The sequence below is a fragment of the Molossus molossus genome, unplaced genomic scaffold (genome assembly GCF_014108415.1).
Source record: "Molossus molossus isolate mMolMol1 unplaced genomic scaffold, mMolMol1.p scaffold_m16_p_10, whole genome shotgun sequence".
Taxonomy (NCBI): Eukaryota; Metazoa; Chordata; class Mammalia; order Chiroptera; family Molossidae; genus Molossus; species Molossus molossus.
Window position 1 is genome coordinate 28160170 of NW_023425345.1, and position 15376 is coordinate 28175545.

Below are 15376 nucleotides of genomic sequence, written 5' to 3' on the forward strand. Positions count from 1 at the left end.
ATTTTTCATCATTATATTTTTGTGCTGCTTGGTGGAAGATTTTCTCAACTTTACTTTCCAGTTATTTTATTGATTTAAAAAATTGTCTCTACTTTTATCTTTGTAATTTGTGTGAGGTTTTTGTTTGTTTACTTATTCTTCTTTTTTTTTATTTTTTATTACATCCTGTTGTTTTGTGGATGTTAATTAATAAAAGGTTTTATTTTTTAAGTTAAAAATAATAAGTGTAGATGTAGAAGTATAGTTTATATTGTAACCGGTGCATTTGTCTCTAGAATACCACTAGTTAGAAAATTAAATACAGTAGGCAATGGGTTTTGATGTAAGTGGCAATCCCTTAATGGACTAGGAATGGGTGTTTATAAGAACTGGTAATTTCCCAATAATAGGCATTCATGCAAAATATAATAACACATCTTTGGACTAGGAATGGTTGTTTTTAAGAACTGATAATTTCCAATAACAGGCATTCATGCAAAATATAACAGTACATGTTTTTCCTAGACCATACTTTTCTATTAACCCTTTTTTATGGTGTTAATAACCTCTTGACCCAAAACAAATTGAAAAGGAACATTTAATACTAGAAATTTAATTCTAAATCGAAATCAGCAATGACTTAGGATTTTCTCCACTGCAGTATTTTATCTTACTTTAGTTCTCAATTTGATTACATATTGTATTTTTTCAGTGTCATGTTTTAATATTAGCTGTTTATTAAAATATGAGTCTGAAATTGATTTCTTGAAATTTGCTGATGGGGATGTCTGTTGGGCTATTACACATTCAAATCTAGGTCCTTCTCCTCCATGCACTGAGAGTATGTAGGACTCTGGTTAAAGAGAGAATCCCATTTTAAAAATCTGGCCTTCGAAGTGCATCTGAAACATTATTTATAGTCCCAGGAATCGACAGGTTAGGATATGAACTCAAAGAGGGACCTGGAGGGGCTCATACTCCTCATCTTGGATTCTCCATGGTGATGATATAACGTCTCTACTTTTCTCAGACGTTTAATTCTTCTACCCATCTTGAAGCTCCTTCACTGACCTACCTGCTATTTCTCAGAGAAGAGAAACACATTTGACAAGGCCTCCCTCAAGGTCCTTGCATCGGATCTGCTTCTTTCTTTTCTTCCTCCTAAGTCCAGTCCCTCCATTGTGCCATGGTTCTCATTTTCTTCCACATTTGCAAAGGCCTTACTCCATTTTTTGGCCATTTTTTTTCTCCTGTATCTTTAGCCTCTCTCTACTTGCTTCATCCTCATCAGCATCTAAACAGATATAAGCTTTTCTTATTCGTTAAAAACACCCACGTACCAGCAATCCTCTTCATCCCTAGCTGAATTTCCCTTTCTATTCTCCCTTGATGGCTAAAATTCTTGAGCCAAATTTACTTGTTTTTTTTGAATCACTTCTAATCAAGATACTAATGACCTCTCATTTTGCTGTGCCCAGGGGATACTCTTCAGCTGTTTATTTTACAAAGTGGTCCCCCTAATATTTCCAGTACCCACCTGGCACCACACATAGTTATTACAATATTATTGACTGTATTTTCTATGCTGTACTTGACATTTCTTGTAATTATTTTTAACTACCAATTTTTACTTCTTTTTATTTCATTGTGGTATGTGCCCCTAGTGGGAACTGAACTCAGGACTCTCTGGGCCGCAGGCCGATGCTCCAACCGCTGAGCCAAACTGGCCAGGGCCCAGTTTTTACTTCTTAATCCTTCCTTTCTCACCCAGTCCCCCAACTCCTCCCCTCCACAACCATCAGTCTGTTCTCTGTGTCTGTGACGGACAGACATTTTCAAACTACTTCCCAGCTCCTCTCCTTATAGAATCTTGCTCCCCACCCCGCCAGGTATGCGTAGTGTCACAATTTGGGGTTGGGTGTGAGGGAAGAGTAGGCTCCTTGAGTGTGAAAATCACTTCAGGTGATGTTGATTCCACTCTCCCACCCAGAGTTCTGTGGAGAAGCCCTGACTTGCAACATTTTTTTTTTCATTTCTAGTTCTTGGTTCCGCCTGTTTTAGGTGCAGATAATTGAAGTGTTATTGAATGAACATACTGTTTAATTTGTACAAATCATATTTTCTGTATATTTCTATTTAGTTTGCCTGGCTCTTCAGTTAGCTGTGCACAGCTTTAGGAATAAAGTGTTACTGTGGTGAGTTTAGCTAAAAAGTGCATCTACTCCTGTGCTCGTAGGAAAAAGACAGTTCCCTTCCCCTGGGAAGACTGTGCTTTGGGACAAAGGTGGCAGCTCGTGGTGGGGTGGGGAGGGGCTGTGCTGGACTGCGGTGGAGGTGGGGGCACCCAGCCAGCCAGGGAGGCCAGTCATCGTGGGACTGAGTCAGACCCAGAACTGACCCAGATCGTGTACACTGTGGAGCAGCAAGGGAGGTGAGTGCCGGGAGACAGGAAGAGTCGAGAGCCGAGTCTCTGCATTAGACTGACCTCGGATGCAATCCTGGCACTGCCATCAGTAACCCTTTCCTCTGGGGCAAGTGACTTCTCTGTGCCTTCTGTTCCTTCTGCAAAGGAGCAATAATGGCATCTACTTCCCAGGGTTATAATAGGGATTAAATTAGATAATCTGTGTAAATTGATCATCCTGTTGCGTAGCCCAGATGACTCTCTCCAGGCCAACTGCATTTATTCTCTCTCCCCCTCTCCTTCCTGCTGAGGATGGTGTATTGTCAAGGGAAGGACCCGTCATACAGCACATGTGTTGATCCAGTCAGTGAAGGGGAACTCTGAGGGCTTGGGTTTTGGTCTTTGTAATTTTGCTAATTTACACCTAGTCTTTGGGCAAACACTTCTGTCTGGTTGCAGTTAATTAAGCTACCAATGAGGGGATAAGACTTCAGGATTTCTACAGCCTTTTAGAGCTACAATGGCCTGTGATGTTGTATTTGGTGTTTCATTGTCTGTGGGTATTATTCTCATGATAAGTGCTTGTAATATTGTGTTTTTTAATGATGATATTGAAGTTGACATCTAAGGTGCATCTTTAAACACTTCTTGGATGAAAGCATTCACCGGAAAGGGATTCATCATTTCATAAATCTTCCTGAGCAGGTTTCGAAAATTAAATGCATTCTATGTTCTGTAAATATACAGAGGTGTTCATTTTTTACCTTTTTATGACCTCTCTCAGCTGCATGTATTTACCTAATATATTACCAGTGACGTAGAAATGCTATCAGATTCTGCCTCATTCAACAGTCTTCTAGTTCCTTGAGCTCAGGACCTAGAGCTGGCTTTACTAGTGTTTAGAAACCAATTTCACCCTGGAGCACCAGCAGAAATGACTCCAAAGGCTGCTTCGGCTGAGACATTTTCCCAGAACAGTGTGTTTAGTGTAGCAATTGGAAAGATTGTTTGTCTCCTGTATCCGGAGCCTCACGTGCCTCTCACCCTCTCCAGTTCCGCAGCCCTGAGTTGTTCGTCTAAACTTGGTTTGTGAAGTACATGCCTCCCGCTGTCAGGCGTTTTAGGGTGAGAGAATGAAATATTCGGGGCAAAGCTACAATGTCTATCAGTGTGTCCTACGCTGGGGGATCCTGAAAATCTTGAATCTGGGCACTAATTTACTTGCTTATTGTCACATAACAGGGATGGTAGGAAGAACATCCCTTAAAAGGAATGGGTGTTTTTCTTCGTTACATAGAACTGTTAATCATACCACATGGGAAAAGCAATCTCTGCGTCTGCGGATCCTTTTTGGGGAAGAATCACATCAGCCATGATCTGTGCTTTCTCTGTTTTGGGGGTTGTTTATACCGGACAACTTCTGGAGGTACTTCTGGCAGCTGTATGCTCTTACGGTTTTTGTTTTTATGCTCTGATTCTTCAAAACTTCAAATACTATTGACCAAAATGTATGTGTTATTTCCTGTAGGTTATTTTACTGGCTGGTGTTTTAACTCATCTCTGTTTTACTCATACAAGATTAATTAGATGTCTTGATGGAGGAAAACTGTGCTTGAACATTTTGTGACTTTTTTAGTTTAAAAGGTTTCTGTACAATTTTATATTAAGTGTTTTACTGTACATATAATTATCTTAAGAGTTATTTTCAGGCCATTCTTGTGCAGTGTTGAACATCTTCCCGGTACTCAAAAAATAATTGCTTAGATATGTTCGTTAACAATTATTTTTTAAGTGCCTTTGAATAGCATGAACTATAAAAGGAAATCTACTTTATGACTTTTAGATAGGAAATACAGTCTTTAAACACTTGGATTCTTACTTAAATCATAATTTCTATATATGAAAGCTTTACTGACATAGTTTTCTGTCTGTAGCAGTGCTTTTCCAGAAAACTTAACAGACTGGCAGCAGCCTGAAGGTTAAGAATATATTCTCCTTTAAGGTGGAAGCTGGAGAGAAACAAGATAATTTTAAATAAAGTTAAAATGCTATAGATGCAAGTTCCTGCTGATACAGGGAGGCAGAAGGTAGAGCCAGTTCCCACCTGTTTTGGATGCTGTTTAAAACAGGTGCAAGGGTGGCCCTCACTGGGTATCTCAGTTGCTTAGTGTTGTCCCAGTATGACAGGGTTTCAGGTTCGGTCCCCAGTCAGGGCACATACAAGAAGCAACCAGTGAATGCATAGATAAGGAACAACAAATCAATCTTTCTCTGTGTGTGTGTCCTCTCTCTCTCTCTCTCTCTCTCTCTCTCTCTCTCTCTCTTTCTTTCCCTCTCTCTCTAAAATAAATTTTAAAAAAATTAAGACAGGTGCAGGAGGACTCACTCCACAGCTTGGATCCACATCGTCATGCACGTAGACCTTTCTCAGTGCAGCTAAGTTCTCCGATCCCCGTCCGTGAGTACTCCACCCTCACTCGTTTTTCAGCTGGGAATGAGGAGCAGAAGGCCAGGTTGTGACCTCCATTTCTCCTCATCCATGGGGCAGTAGTAGGAGTGCTGAAGAGGGACAGAAAGGAGACAATGCCTGCAACTGGTTGAGACACTATATTGATTAAGCATCTACAATGTAATATATCCTGGGTTTCTAGTACACCCACTTTCGCTACTCCTGAAAACCTCATTATAAGTCAAAACATTTATTATCAGGTTTTTAATGTGACATCACTGTGCCACTTCTCTGGTGTATGTGTTTTGTTAAATTTTGCATTATTCTAACTAATTTGCAGACGTGGTGTTTGAATTCCATTTTCATTTGTCAGTCATCTTTTATAATAGCCTTCCAAATTATTATTTTTCTGGTACATGCAAGAATTGTTTTTTCTTTCTTTGTTTTTAATGGGGAATTTTCAGTTTCTGTAATGTTTGAAATTTTAACAATGAATATGTATTATATGTGAGTCTGTGAGCAGAAAAGTTAATAAGTACTCCCGGGAATAAGGTCATGATGTATGCACAGACTTAACAGTAAGGATGTTTACTAAAGTATTATTTATAAGAGCAAAAAATTTGAAACCTTAAATATTCAGTCGTAGAAAAATGATTGAATAAATTATTTATGACCATGTGATGGAAGATTATATAGGGATGTTATTGTTTCTAAGTCTTTTCAGTGGACAGATCTAAGAAATACATGAATATTCACATGTACACAATATGCCCATGCAAACACACACACACCCGTACATATATTCGTCTGTCTGTCTATCTATCTATCTATCTATCTATCTATCTATCTTGCCAGAACCCATGAGTTCACACTGACAACTTTTATTATAAGCCAACATCACATGGTTTTTTTTTGCCTCTCCCTTCTATATTTACATCTCTCTTATCAGTGAGAAATCTTGCTCCCATTATTCTCAGTGTATTTACTTATTTGATCAATTTCCTTGTATATAACAAGCTCTTTTTCCTGGGAGCTGTCTTCTGGCCCAGACCACGTGCTCAGGCTGGTTATGCTTACCAAGTCCCCCAGAATTCCCAACCCTCACTGGCAAGAGTGTCCCTCGATGCATAGAAAAGTTTGAGAAGTTTTAAAGGAAGATGCTTTGAAAAGTTAGGGTTTTTTTTTTCATTCTTTTGAGTGATTATTCTGCATGAAGAATTTTTTTGAAAGAGGATCTCTCATACTTGTTACTTCGCTGGTACGTCACCCCACACGTAGAGTTCAGTCGCAGTTACATAAATCCACATCCTGCTGTCCTTCCTGATGATGCAGAGAAAAGCCACCCATTAACTTCCCTGTTGTTTTGCTTGTTTATCTTGAGGGGAAAGTGACAGTTGAGTGTGTTAAAAGGCATTATGATTTGAGATTGACTGGGTTACATTTCAGCCATCAAGTCATTTGATTTGCATTGATCATCTATCTAGTTCCAAGGTGTCTATCACCGTGACGCTAGGATGCTCAGAACCATCTAGACACTTCTAATATTGCTTCTCGTGGATTCTGTGGCTTGTGTTGGAGTGAGGTGGTCCATTTCTCTCATATGTAAGATCTATAAATTCAAATTATACTCTCCTAAATATTAGGGCAGTGCATGCTTTGTTTTGTTTTTTAAAGTTATTTTTGCATTTCTGGAAGTATGTGAGGAAAAATAATGGAAAATTAGTATCGAATGGCTAAATGCTTTATGCCAGGTGCTGTTCTAGTCCCACGTCTTCTTTTATTTAACCTTCACAAAAATGTGAGCAAACTGTAGCTCCCTAAGTAACTAGGCTAGAAAAATTGAGTAATTCCTACAAGTTTACAGATCTAGTAAGTAGCCCAAACTTTCTTATTATCTCAGAAGTCTATGCTATCCAAAGGAGCATGGGCTCTGAGTTTTAAACAAATTGTTTGTGACAGAGTAAACATTTTCCCCCAAACTGCTCTTTCGGTGCCTGGGCGAGCTGTGTGCACGGAGCAGGTGCCCTCGGCCTGTGCCAGCCGCTCTGTGCTCTGCCCGATGCGCTCTCAGCAATACAATAGCAGCGCCACCGCCGCTGCTGGCAACAGGGAAAGAAGTGGCTGCCGTTCCCCGAGTGTCAGCTGTGTGACAAATACTGTCCTTGGCACTTTATATGTATTAACCTATTTGATGCTTGAAATAACTCCATGAGCTGTTCATACCTCTATTATCCCCATTTTACAGATGAGGAAACTGAGACAAAGTTTGAGTAACTTACCCAAATCAAACAACAGATGCTTTTACAGCTAGCATGTAGACGCAGGCAGTCGGGCACCCGCTGTTGTCTGCTAGACCATCCTTCCTCAGTAAATATTTGGTACACTAGACTTGTCAGTTGGAAACAAATAAAACCGGTTCTGATTAAGTTAAGCTAAGGGGATTTATTAGGAGGATATACAGTAACTCACTGCGTCAGTAGGAAGCCTGGACAACCAGGCTTGGAAAACAAGTAGGATCGTGAAAGACTGGGAAGCAGAGGATATAGCCAGACTGAGCCCTGGGAAGAACTCAGCCACAGGGCTACTGCTGCTGCCGCCACTGGAGGAGCTCAGTCACAGGGCCACTGCTGCCACCACTATAGGAGGAGCTCAGCCACAGGGCCACTGCTGCCACCACCACAGGAGGAGCTCAGCCACAGGGCCACTGCTGCCACCACCACAGGAGGAGCTCAGTCACAGGGACACTGCTGCTGTTGCCACTGGAGGAGCTCAGCCACAGGGCCACTGCTGCCACCACCACAGGAGGAACTCAGCCACAGGGCCACTGCTGCCACCACCACAGGAGGAGCTCAGTCACAGGGCCACTGCTGCTGCTGCCACAGGAGGAGCTCAGCCACAGGGCCACTGCTGCTGCTGCCACTGGAGGAGCTCAGCCACAGGGCCACTTCTGCCACCACCACAGGAGGAACTCAGTCACAGGGCCACTGCTGCCACCACCACAGGAGGAGCTCAGTCACAGGGCCACTGCTGCCACCACCACAGGAGGAGCTCAGCCACAGGGCCACTGCTGCCACCACCACAGGAGGAGCTCAGTCACAGGGCCACTGCTGCCACCACCACAGGAGGAGCTCAGCCACAGGGCCACTGCTGCTACCACCACTGGCCAGTACGGCATCATGCTGCTGGCTGGTGGCTGCTGGACACACATCTGCTGCCATCGCTGATGCTGCAAGACTAATAAAAATCTCTGACTGTTCTTTCACTTTGTATCACTCATTAAGATTCAAAGGCCCAGGTTGAAGCATTCACTTGATGGAGCCCAGGCCACATTTTTTTTTTTTTTTTGATCCTCACCTGAGGATATTTTTCTACTGATATTTAGATAGAGTGGAAGGGAGGGAGGGAGAGAGAGAGAGAGACATTGCCATGAGAGAGACATATCATTGCCTCCCACACAACCCCGACTGGGGCCAGGGATTGAACTCGCAACCCAAATACGCTCCCTTAACTGGGAATCAAACCCATGACCCTTTGGTCCACAGGCCGACACTCTTAACTGCTGAGCCAAACTGGCCAGGGCCTGGGCCATGTTTTTAAAAAGCCAGATTTGATATGCTGGTTTTATTTAACTGTTTTGGTATACCCTAGGCAGAATAGTAACAGAAAGAAAAGACAACTTTCCCAAGGTTGAACTTTAAAGATTATAATATTTACTCAGAAAAACTTGACCCTCTTAATGTGTTGAAATAGGTCAGTAAAATGATTTGAGGAGTTGACAGTTAGAGACTACGAAGGCACTGCTTGTGTATTTGCTAAATCCAGTTAAGCTCTAAGTGATCATTTGTGGTTCGTTCTGTTGAAGCATAAAATACATCTGGGTTTTCTGGTTGATTTTAACTGTAGGTGAAGAAATCCACTGGATAGCAAAAGGTAATACTCTTTAGAAAAAGGGTGGTAGTTTTGTCCATAAATATAATCAGGATCAGTGTTTTAAGAGTTTTGTTATGGAGGCCAACGTTCACTTTAATAAATGCTGTACTAAAATATTTTCAAGCCCTATCTGATGGCTCACTGACTGTAAGCACTAATCCATATAAAAAATTTCATGTAGTACAAGGAGTTGGATCAAGCCATGAAACAAAATTTGACTTTCATCACACAACACTTAATGGAAACTCATTTTACTAGTATTCTGAGCTTATGAACGATTACATGATTTGAGTGCTTATAAGCCAGGCAATGTGAAGAGTAATATATATATATATATATATATCTTCCCTTTTAATCCTCATAATAACCCTATAAAATGAATGTTATTATTGACACTTTTAGGATGGTACTGAGGCTAAGAGAAATAACTTGCCCAAGGTCACACAGTAAGTGGTGGAATCCATATTTGTCTATCCCTAGCTAGTGTGGCTCAGTTGGTTGGACAAAAGGTTGCCGGTTTGATTCCTGGTCAGGGCACATGCCTGGGTTGTGGTCTTGATACCCTGTGGGGAGCATGCAGGAGGCAGCTGATCGGTGTTTTGCTCTTTCATCAATGTTTTTCTCTCTTTCTCCCTCTCCCTTCCTCTCTCTCTAAAAATCAATAAGTCCAGCCAGTGTGGCTCAGTGGTTGGGTATTGATCCATGGACCAATAGGTCACCAGTTCAATTTCCAGTCAGGGCACATGCCCAGGTTGTGAGCTTGATCCCTAGGAGGGGGCATGCAGGAGGCAGCCAATCGATGTTTCTCACTCATCAATATTTCTCTCTAATATGTGTGTGTGTGTGTGTGTGTGTGTGTGTATAATTAAATTTTTTTAAAATCAATAAAAATATTAAAAAATAAATACTGAAATGAAAAAAAAAAAAAAATCCATGTTTGTCTGACTCTCCAGCCTGCTTTTTGTACCACACTACTGTGGAAGAAAAGTCCTAAATTAAACCACAAATTAACTCTGGATTAGAATTCTTGAATTTTTAGATCAAGAGATTTCCTTGTCACTATTTCTTAGAGAACAGCTTTCTCTTTTTAGATTCAGTAACTCATTCTCTGAGTTAAAAGAATATAAATTGTTCTCGTCACAATCTTTCACTGCTTGTGTCATTCTCACACATGTCGTATTGGATGTGAGGGTCATGATTTTCTCCGTCTAGGATGGATGGGCAGGGTAAGGAAGTTAGGGGTGTGGCATCTCGGATCATTTCTAGTACTCAGAACTATGGAGTATTAGAGATTTGTGGAAACATTCTATCTTTTCTTGAAAAATCTGAGAGACCGTCTCTGGTGGCTGCAAACACTGAACTTGACCAAGCATCTCATAATAGAACATTTGACTTGATTCAAGTTGTTTTCACTTTTAGCTTCAAGTGAAGTTCAGCTTTTCTAGGATTGGGAAGACAAGTTTTGTTCCTCTTGTTATAACTTTCATGGATTTAACTGAGCTTCTTGACCTTTAAGTACTTTATACATGCTGTAGGAAATTTATGAATTACAGAACTCTCATTTTTGTATTAAAAAACACTTACCCTAACCCTAACCCTTGCTATGAATGTTTCTTCCCTGTTCAGTTTAGTCTGTGTGCTTATAAAACACACAGAGGAAAGAAAAAGCCCTGCCCTTAGCCCTGATAATTTGCAATAGTTCAAGTTCGAGAAATGAATATGGCCAACCTGATGCAGGGTGAGAGCCCAAATCCACTGGTGTCAGGACAGGAGACTGTCAAATATTTTTCCAGAAAGTTTATACTTATTATACTGGTATTGTTTACTCAAATTCGGTTACTTTGAATATGAAATGTTCTTCCCCTTGACTTTATTTTGTTGTGAATAGTTTTTTGTTTTTTTTTCCTTTTTCTTTATTGATTTTTAGAGAGAGAGGAAGGGAGAGGGATAGAGAGAGAGAAACATTGATGAGAGAGAACACTGACTGGCCGCCTCCTGCATGCCTCCTACTGGGAATCAGGCCCAAACCTGGGCATGTGCCCTGACTGGAAATCGAACCGGTGACCTCTTGGTGCATGGGTCGATGCTCAGCCACTGAGCCACAGCAGCCAGGCATTGTGAATAGTTTTATATGTATATAATCAAGCTGCAGGGTGCTATATAGAGTCCTAGAAAGCCAGATGTGGTTTGAAGGTCAACGGATTCAAGAGGCTGCACCTGTCAGTTCGTCTACGGCTCATTCTGCACACATACATCCAGTACCACCTCAACACCTTTTAGTCAGAGACATAGACACGCACCCTGGCCGACAGTGTGACTAGCTGTCATGACTTATTGTCATTAGCAGAGCTCTCAGGAAAGTCCTGCTTTATAGTCCAACAGGAGAACTTACGTGTGAATGGAAGAATTAATAAGGACCTGAGGAATTTTTTTCTTTAGTTTGCAAAGTGGTACACGCTTGTATAAGTGGTTGGTAAATTTCTTTTTTCTTGTAACTAACCGTCATCTGGAAGAGGTAGAAATTATTTGTAATTTGCCTGTCCTTATAATGATATTTTAAAAGCTTCACAGCTCTGGACTTTGGGCCAGGACTTGGAAACTGTTTCACGGTAGCAAACTAAGCATTGCTTGTAACAGAATGTGAACTGCAACAGCATGCTCTAGGCGATATTAAATTGGGGTGATTTTTAGAAAGTGACAAATGTTTTATATTTCCTAAATCTGAGATGGGTTCTACCAGCTCTAAACGGCTGCCAAGTCTTGTTATCACTTGCCTGCTTTGTAACCGCCTCAATTATTTCCTCCCCCAGCCCTGTATGATGAGGTTCGACAGTTCCGCAAGGCCTGTGGGAAGGCTCATCTCAAAACCATCTTAGCAACGGGAGAACTTGGATCTCTTACGAATGTCTATAAAGCCAGTATGATAGCAATGATGGCAGGTAAGCATATTATTGTCACATGATGGTATAGACTGAATGGATGTTTTTAGGTGAAACAAGTGAAAATATTTGGCTATTAGCTTCCAGTGCTAACCACCTGAATTGGGGGGGGGCGCAGATACTTTGTACAGTGTGAAGTGTTCAGATGATTGGCTTCCCTCCACATGCGGTGGTGGCATTTCATTGCTGCACTATCCTAGTCAGGCAGCAGGTGGCTCTCTTGTTAGTGAATTGCCTACTGCGTTATTGTTTGATTATTCATTCATCAACACGTTAGACAGGACATTTCTCTAACTCTGACTTATCCTTCTCTGTAAATTTAAGTGTTTGATGTTTCTTGGTGATGATGTATCCATACTGTCGAAGGCAACCTGTGTCTTTGTGTTCATTCTTCTTAAATGTAGTGGACTATCATTGTTTGTGATGCTTTCAAATGCAGGTTGACTTATTCTTTATCTCCGTGGACAGGAGGCCTGTCCATTATACATCCGAGCTCGAGGCCTGGGAGTCGTGCTTGATTCCTTCCTTTTCCCTTGAATCAGTGAACAAGTCTTGGGAGCTGGACCTCTTTACTGTCTGCATGGCAGCTCCTCTGTGGGAGGCACCGTCATTCCCTCGGGGTCTCCTCAACAGTCTCCTCACGGGTGTTCCTGTCTCTGCCTCTGTTCCCTTCTAATCTGTTCTCCACGGTGTGGCCAGAGTGATCTTTCACACATGCTAATTGGATCGTGGTGCTCCTTGCTTAAGTCCTTCAGTGGCTCTCCTTCGTCTTCAAGGCAAACTAACTTCCTTCAGCCTGATTTTGAAAGTGGTCCTTCCGGAGACCCTGCCTGTGCCTCTGCCACCTCCCCATGCTCCCTTCAAACCATACGCTCTAGCTCTGTGAAATTACTTGCAGTTTTCTGCGGATGGCACCGTCCATCCCTTTTGAGTCTTGGTGTGTGCTGTGCCCTCTGCCTTAAAATACTTTCTGCCCAAATAACTCCTTAACGTCTTTGGACTCAGCACAGGTTCACTCTCCTCGAGAATGTGCCAGGACCGCTTCCTCCTCCACCACGTGATTCCTTATCCTCTCTGTGTGCCCCATAGCGCTCTGTTTAACCCTCCATCAGACAACTTATCACACTGTTCTGTGACTGTGATCGCCTGTTGAATTTCTAGGTGTTCTACTAGTGGCTCCACATTTCAGGGAAGGTACGACACTTTTTAGGTCTTAAATGGAGCCTCTGTTGATTTTCATACTCATGTACTTTTATTATTATTATTTTTAAATATGTTTTTGTTGATTTTTTTAGAGAGAGAAGAAGGGAGAGAGAGAGAGATAGAGACATCGATGTGAGAGAGGAACATGGATCGGCTGCCTCCTGCATGCCCCCTACTGGAGATGGAGCCTGCAACCCGGGCATGTTTCCTCACAGGGAATCAAACTGGGACCTCTCAGTCCGTGGACAACGTTCAGTCCACTGAGCCACACCAGCCGGGCTATACTCATGTACTTTTAGAATACTCTGTCAGACCTATTCCCTAGAACTCTATTGAAGATGAGCCTACGAGGCATTAATGACAGTATTGTGGTTACTGCCGCTATATCCAGATCTCTTCCGGTTGTCTCATTTAGAGCAAAATCTTGAAAAGCTAAGGATAAGAAGGAAAACGTGTTCATCAGTCATGTTGGCACTTCAAAGATCTATAGTAGTAGAAGACTCTTTGCAGCTCTCAGGAACCTGGGTAGAGCCCCTTGGAGGCATCAGTGAACAAGGAGCCTCCCTTTCATGGTCCTCGTCAGGACGAGGAATTGTTTGCCCGGGATGCTGTCGTTCAGGTCACAATGAAAGTATATTCATTTTGGGACATCGGCCAACCCTGTCCGAACACTGCACCTACTTCTCATGATAGGAACATAGCATTTAAGTCCTCACGCTTGGAAGCCTCTTTCCACCCTCTCCTCTGCCCGTTCACACACGAACATGACTCAGAACAGGCTCTCCCTGTATCTTCCTGTCTGTGGTTTCCCTGTCCATGGTGTGGGTTTTGTCCTTCACTTAATCAGAGTCTATTTTAAAATAATATTTCAAATCTTCACATCAGTCTTTTAGTTGATGAAATTTAAAATTAAGTGAATTGCCTGCGGTCACAAAACTAAGAGATCACTAAGAGAGCCCTAGCTCGTTTTGCTCAGTGGTTAGAGCATTGGTCCGCAGACTAAAGGGTCGTGAGATCTATTTCAGTCAGGCGCATGTACCTGGGTTGGAGGTTCGATTCCCAGCCCTGGCCGGGGTTGTGCAGCAGGCAACAAATGGATGTGTCTCTCTCACATCAATGTTTCTCTCTCTCTCTCCCCCTCCCTTCCTTCCTCCCTTACACTCTCTCTAAAAATCAATGGAAAAATATCCTCTGGTGAGGATTAACAAAAAGAAAAAAGAAAAACAGATCATATACAGTCATTATTTAAATCCAGGTCTTCTGGCTCCAGCTTTTTTGCTCATTCTGTCTCCCAAGGCACCGTGCTAGAGCATATCTTTGTGAAGTGTCATCTGTGAAAGCGTCTAGCATACTTCCTGACCCACAGTTATGCTTCCTATTCTGTTAAGAAGGTATATAGTGTCTATAGCCATACCACCTGAACGCGCCCGATCTCGTCTGATCTCGGAAGAAGGTATATAGTAGAAATGAAGCATTTTAAAAATTTTGAAGAATTTTTATATTTTTAAATATGTTTTTATTGATTTTTTTCGAGAGAGAGAGGGGAAGGGAGAGAGAGATAGAAACATTCATCGGCTGCTTCCTGCACGCCCCCTACTGGGGATCAAGCCCACAACCCAGGCATGTGCCCTGTCCGGGAATCAAACCAGGACCTCTCAGTCCATGGGACAATGCTCAATCCACTGAGCCACACCAACAGGTACTGAAGAAATTTTAAAATTTTAAAATATTTTGAACTAAATTCACATTGCTTTCTATTTTTGTGGTATTTTAAAATTTTTTCTTAAAAATCAATTTTATTGAAATAAATTTATATTCAATAAAGTTCAGGTGTACAATATGATGAGTTTTGACAATGTGTATATTTCATCATCCCAGAAATATCATGTGCCCCTTTCCAGTGAATTCCGCTTGTCTCACCTTCTACCCCACATGCAACCACTGATCTGATTGCATCACCCGCCATAAATTAGCTTTGCAAGTTTCAGAACACCCTAGGAGATCTCTGCTTGTCTCAAAGAGACATAGCTGTGAGATCTATCCCTGTTATTCTGTGCATGAGTTTGCTTAGAAGTATTCCATTGTACAAATATACTGAGTTGATAAATTTATTGGCATAAAGTTGTTTTTTATGTCTACAGGGTCTGTAGTTATATCTCCTTCTTTATTCCTTAAATTGGTCATTATTCTTGTTATTATTTATTTATAGAAAAAGAATCTTGCTAGGAGTCCGCCAGTTTTATTTTTTTCAAAGAGCCAGTTTTTTGCTTCATTGTTTTTTTTAGTATTTAGTTAAAAACATTTTCTAATTTACCTTGGGCTTCTCTCATTATGTAGAATATTTGCATGTTATTAAGAATGAAATGTTTAATTATCAACTGTTTTATGCTTTTCTGGATATCTTGTTGTTGACTTATAATTTTTTTTTTACCCTCACCTGAGGACATTTTTGCATTTATCTTCAGATGGAGC

The 15376-nt window shown here is 41.5% G+C and overlaps 1 protein-coding gene across 4 annotated transcripts in view; it reads left to right on the forward strand.

Moving 5' to 3' along the window:
• Positions 1-15376, forward strand: part of DERA (deoxyribose-phosphate aldolase) — a 117871-nt gene that overhangs the window by 52407 nt on the left and 50088 nt on the right. For all 4 annotated transcript variants that reach the window (XM_036252865.1, XM_036252866.1, XM_036252864.1 and 1 more), the window contains one exon: positions 11573-11701. In XM_036252865.1, the coding sequence (XP_036108758.1) occupies positions 11573-11701 (129 nt within the window). The remainder of the gene's footprint in view (positions 1-11572; positions 11702-15376) is intronic.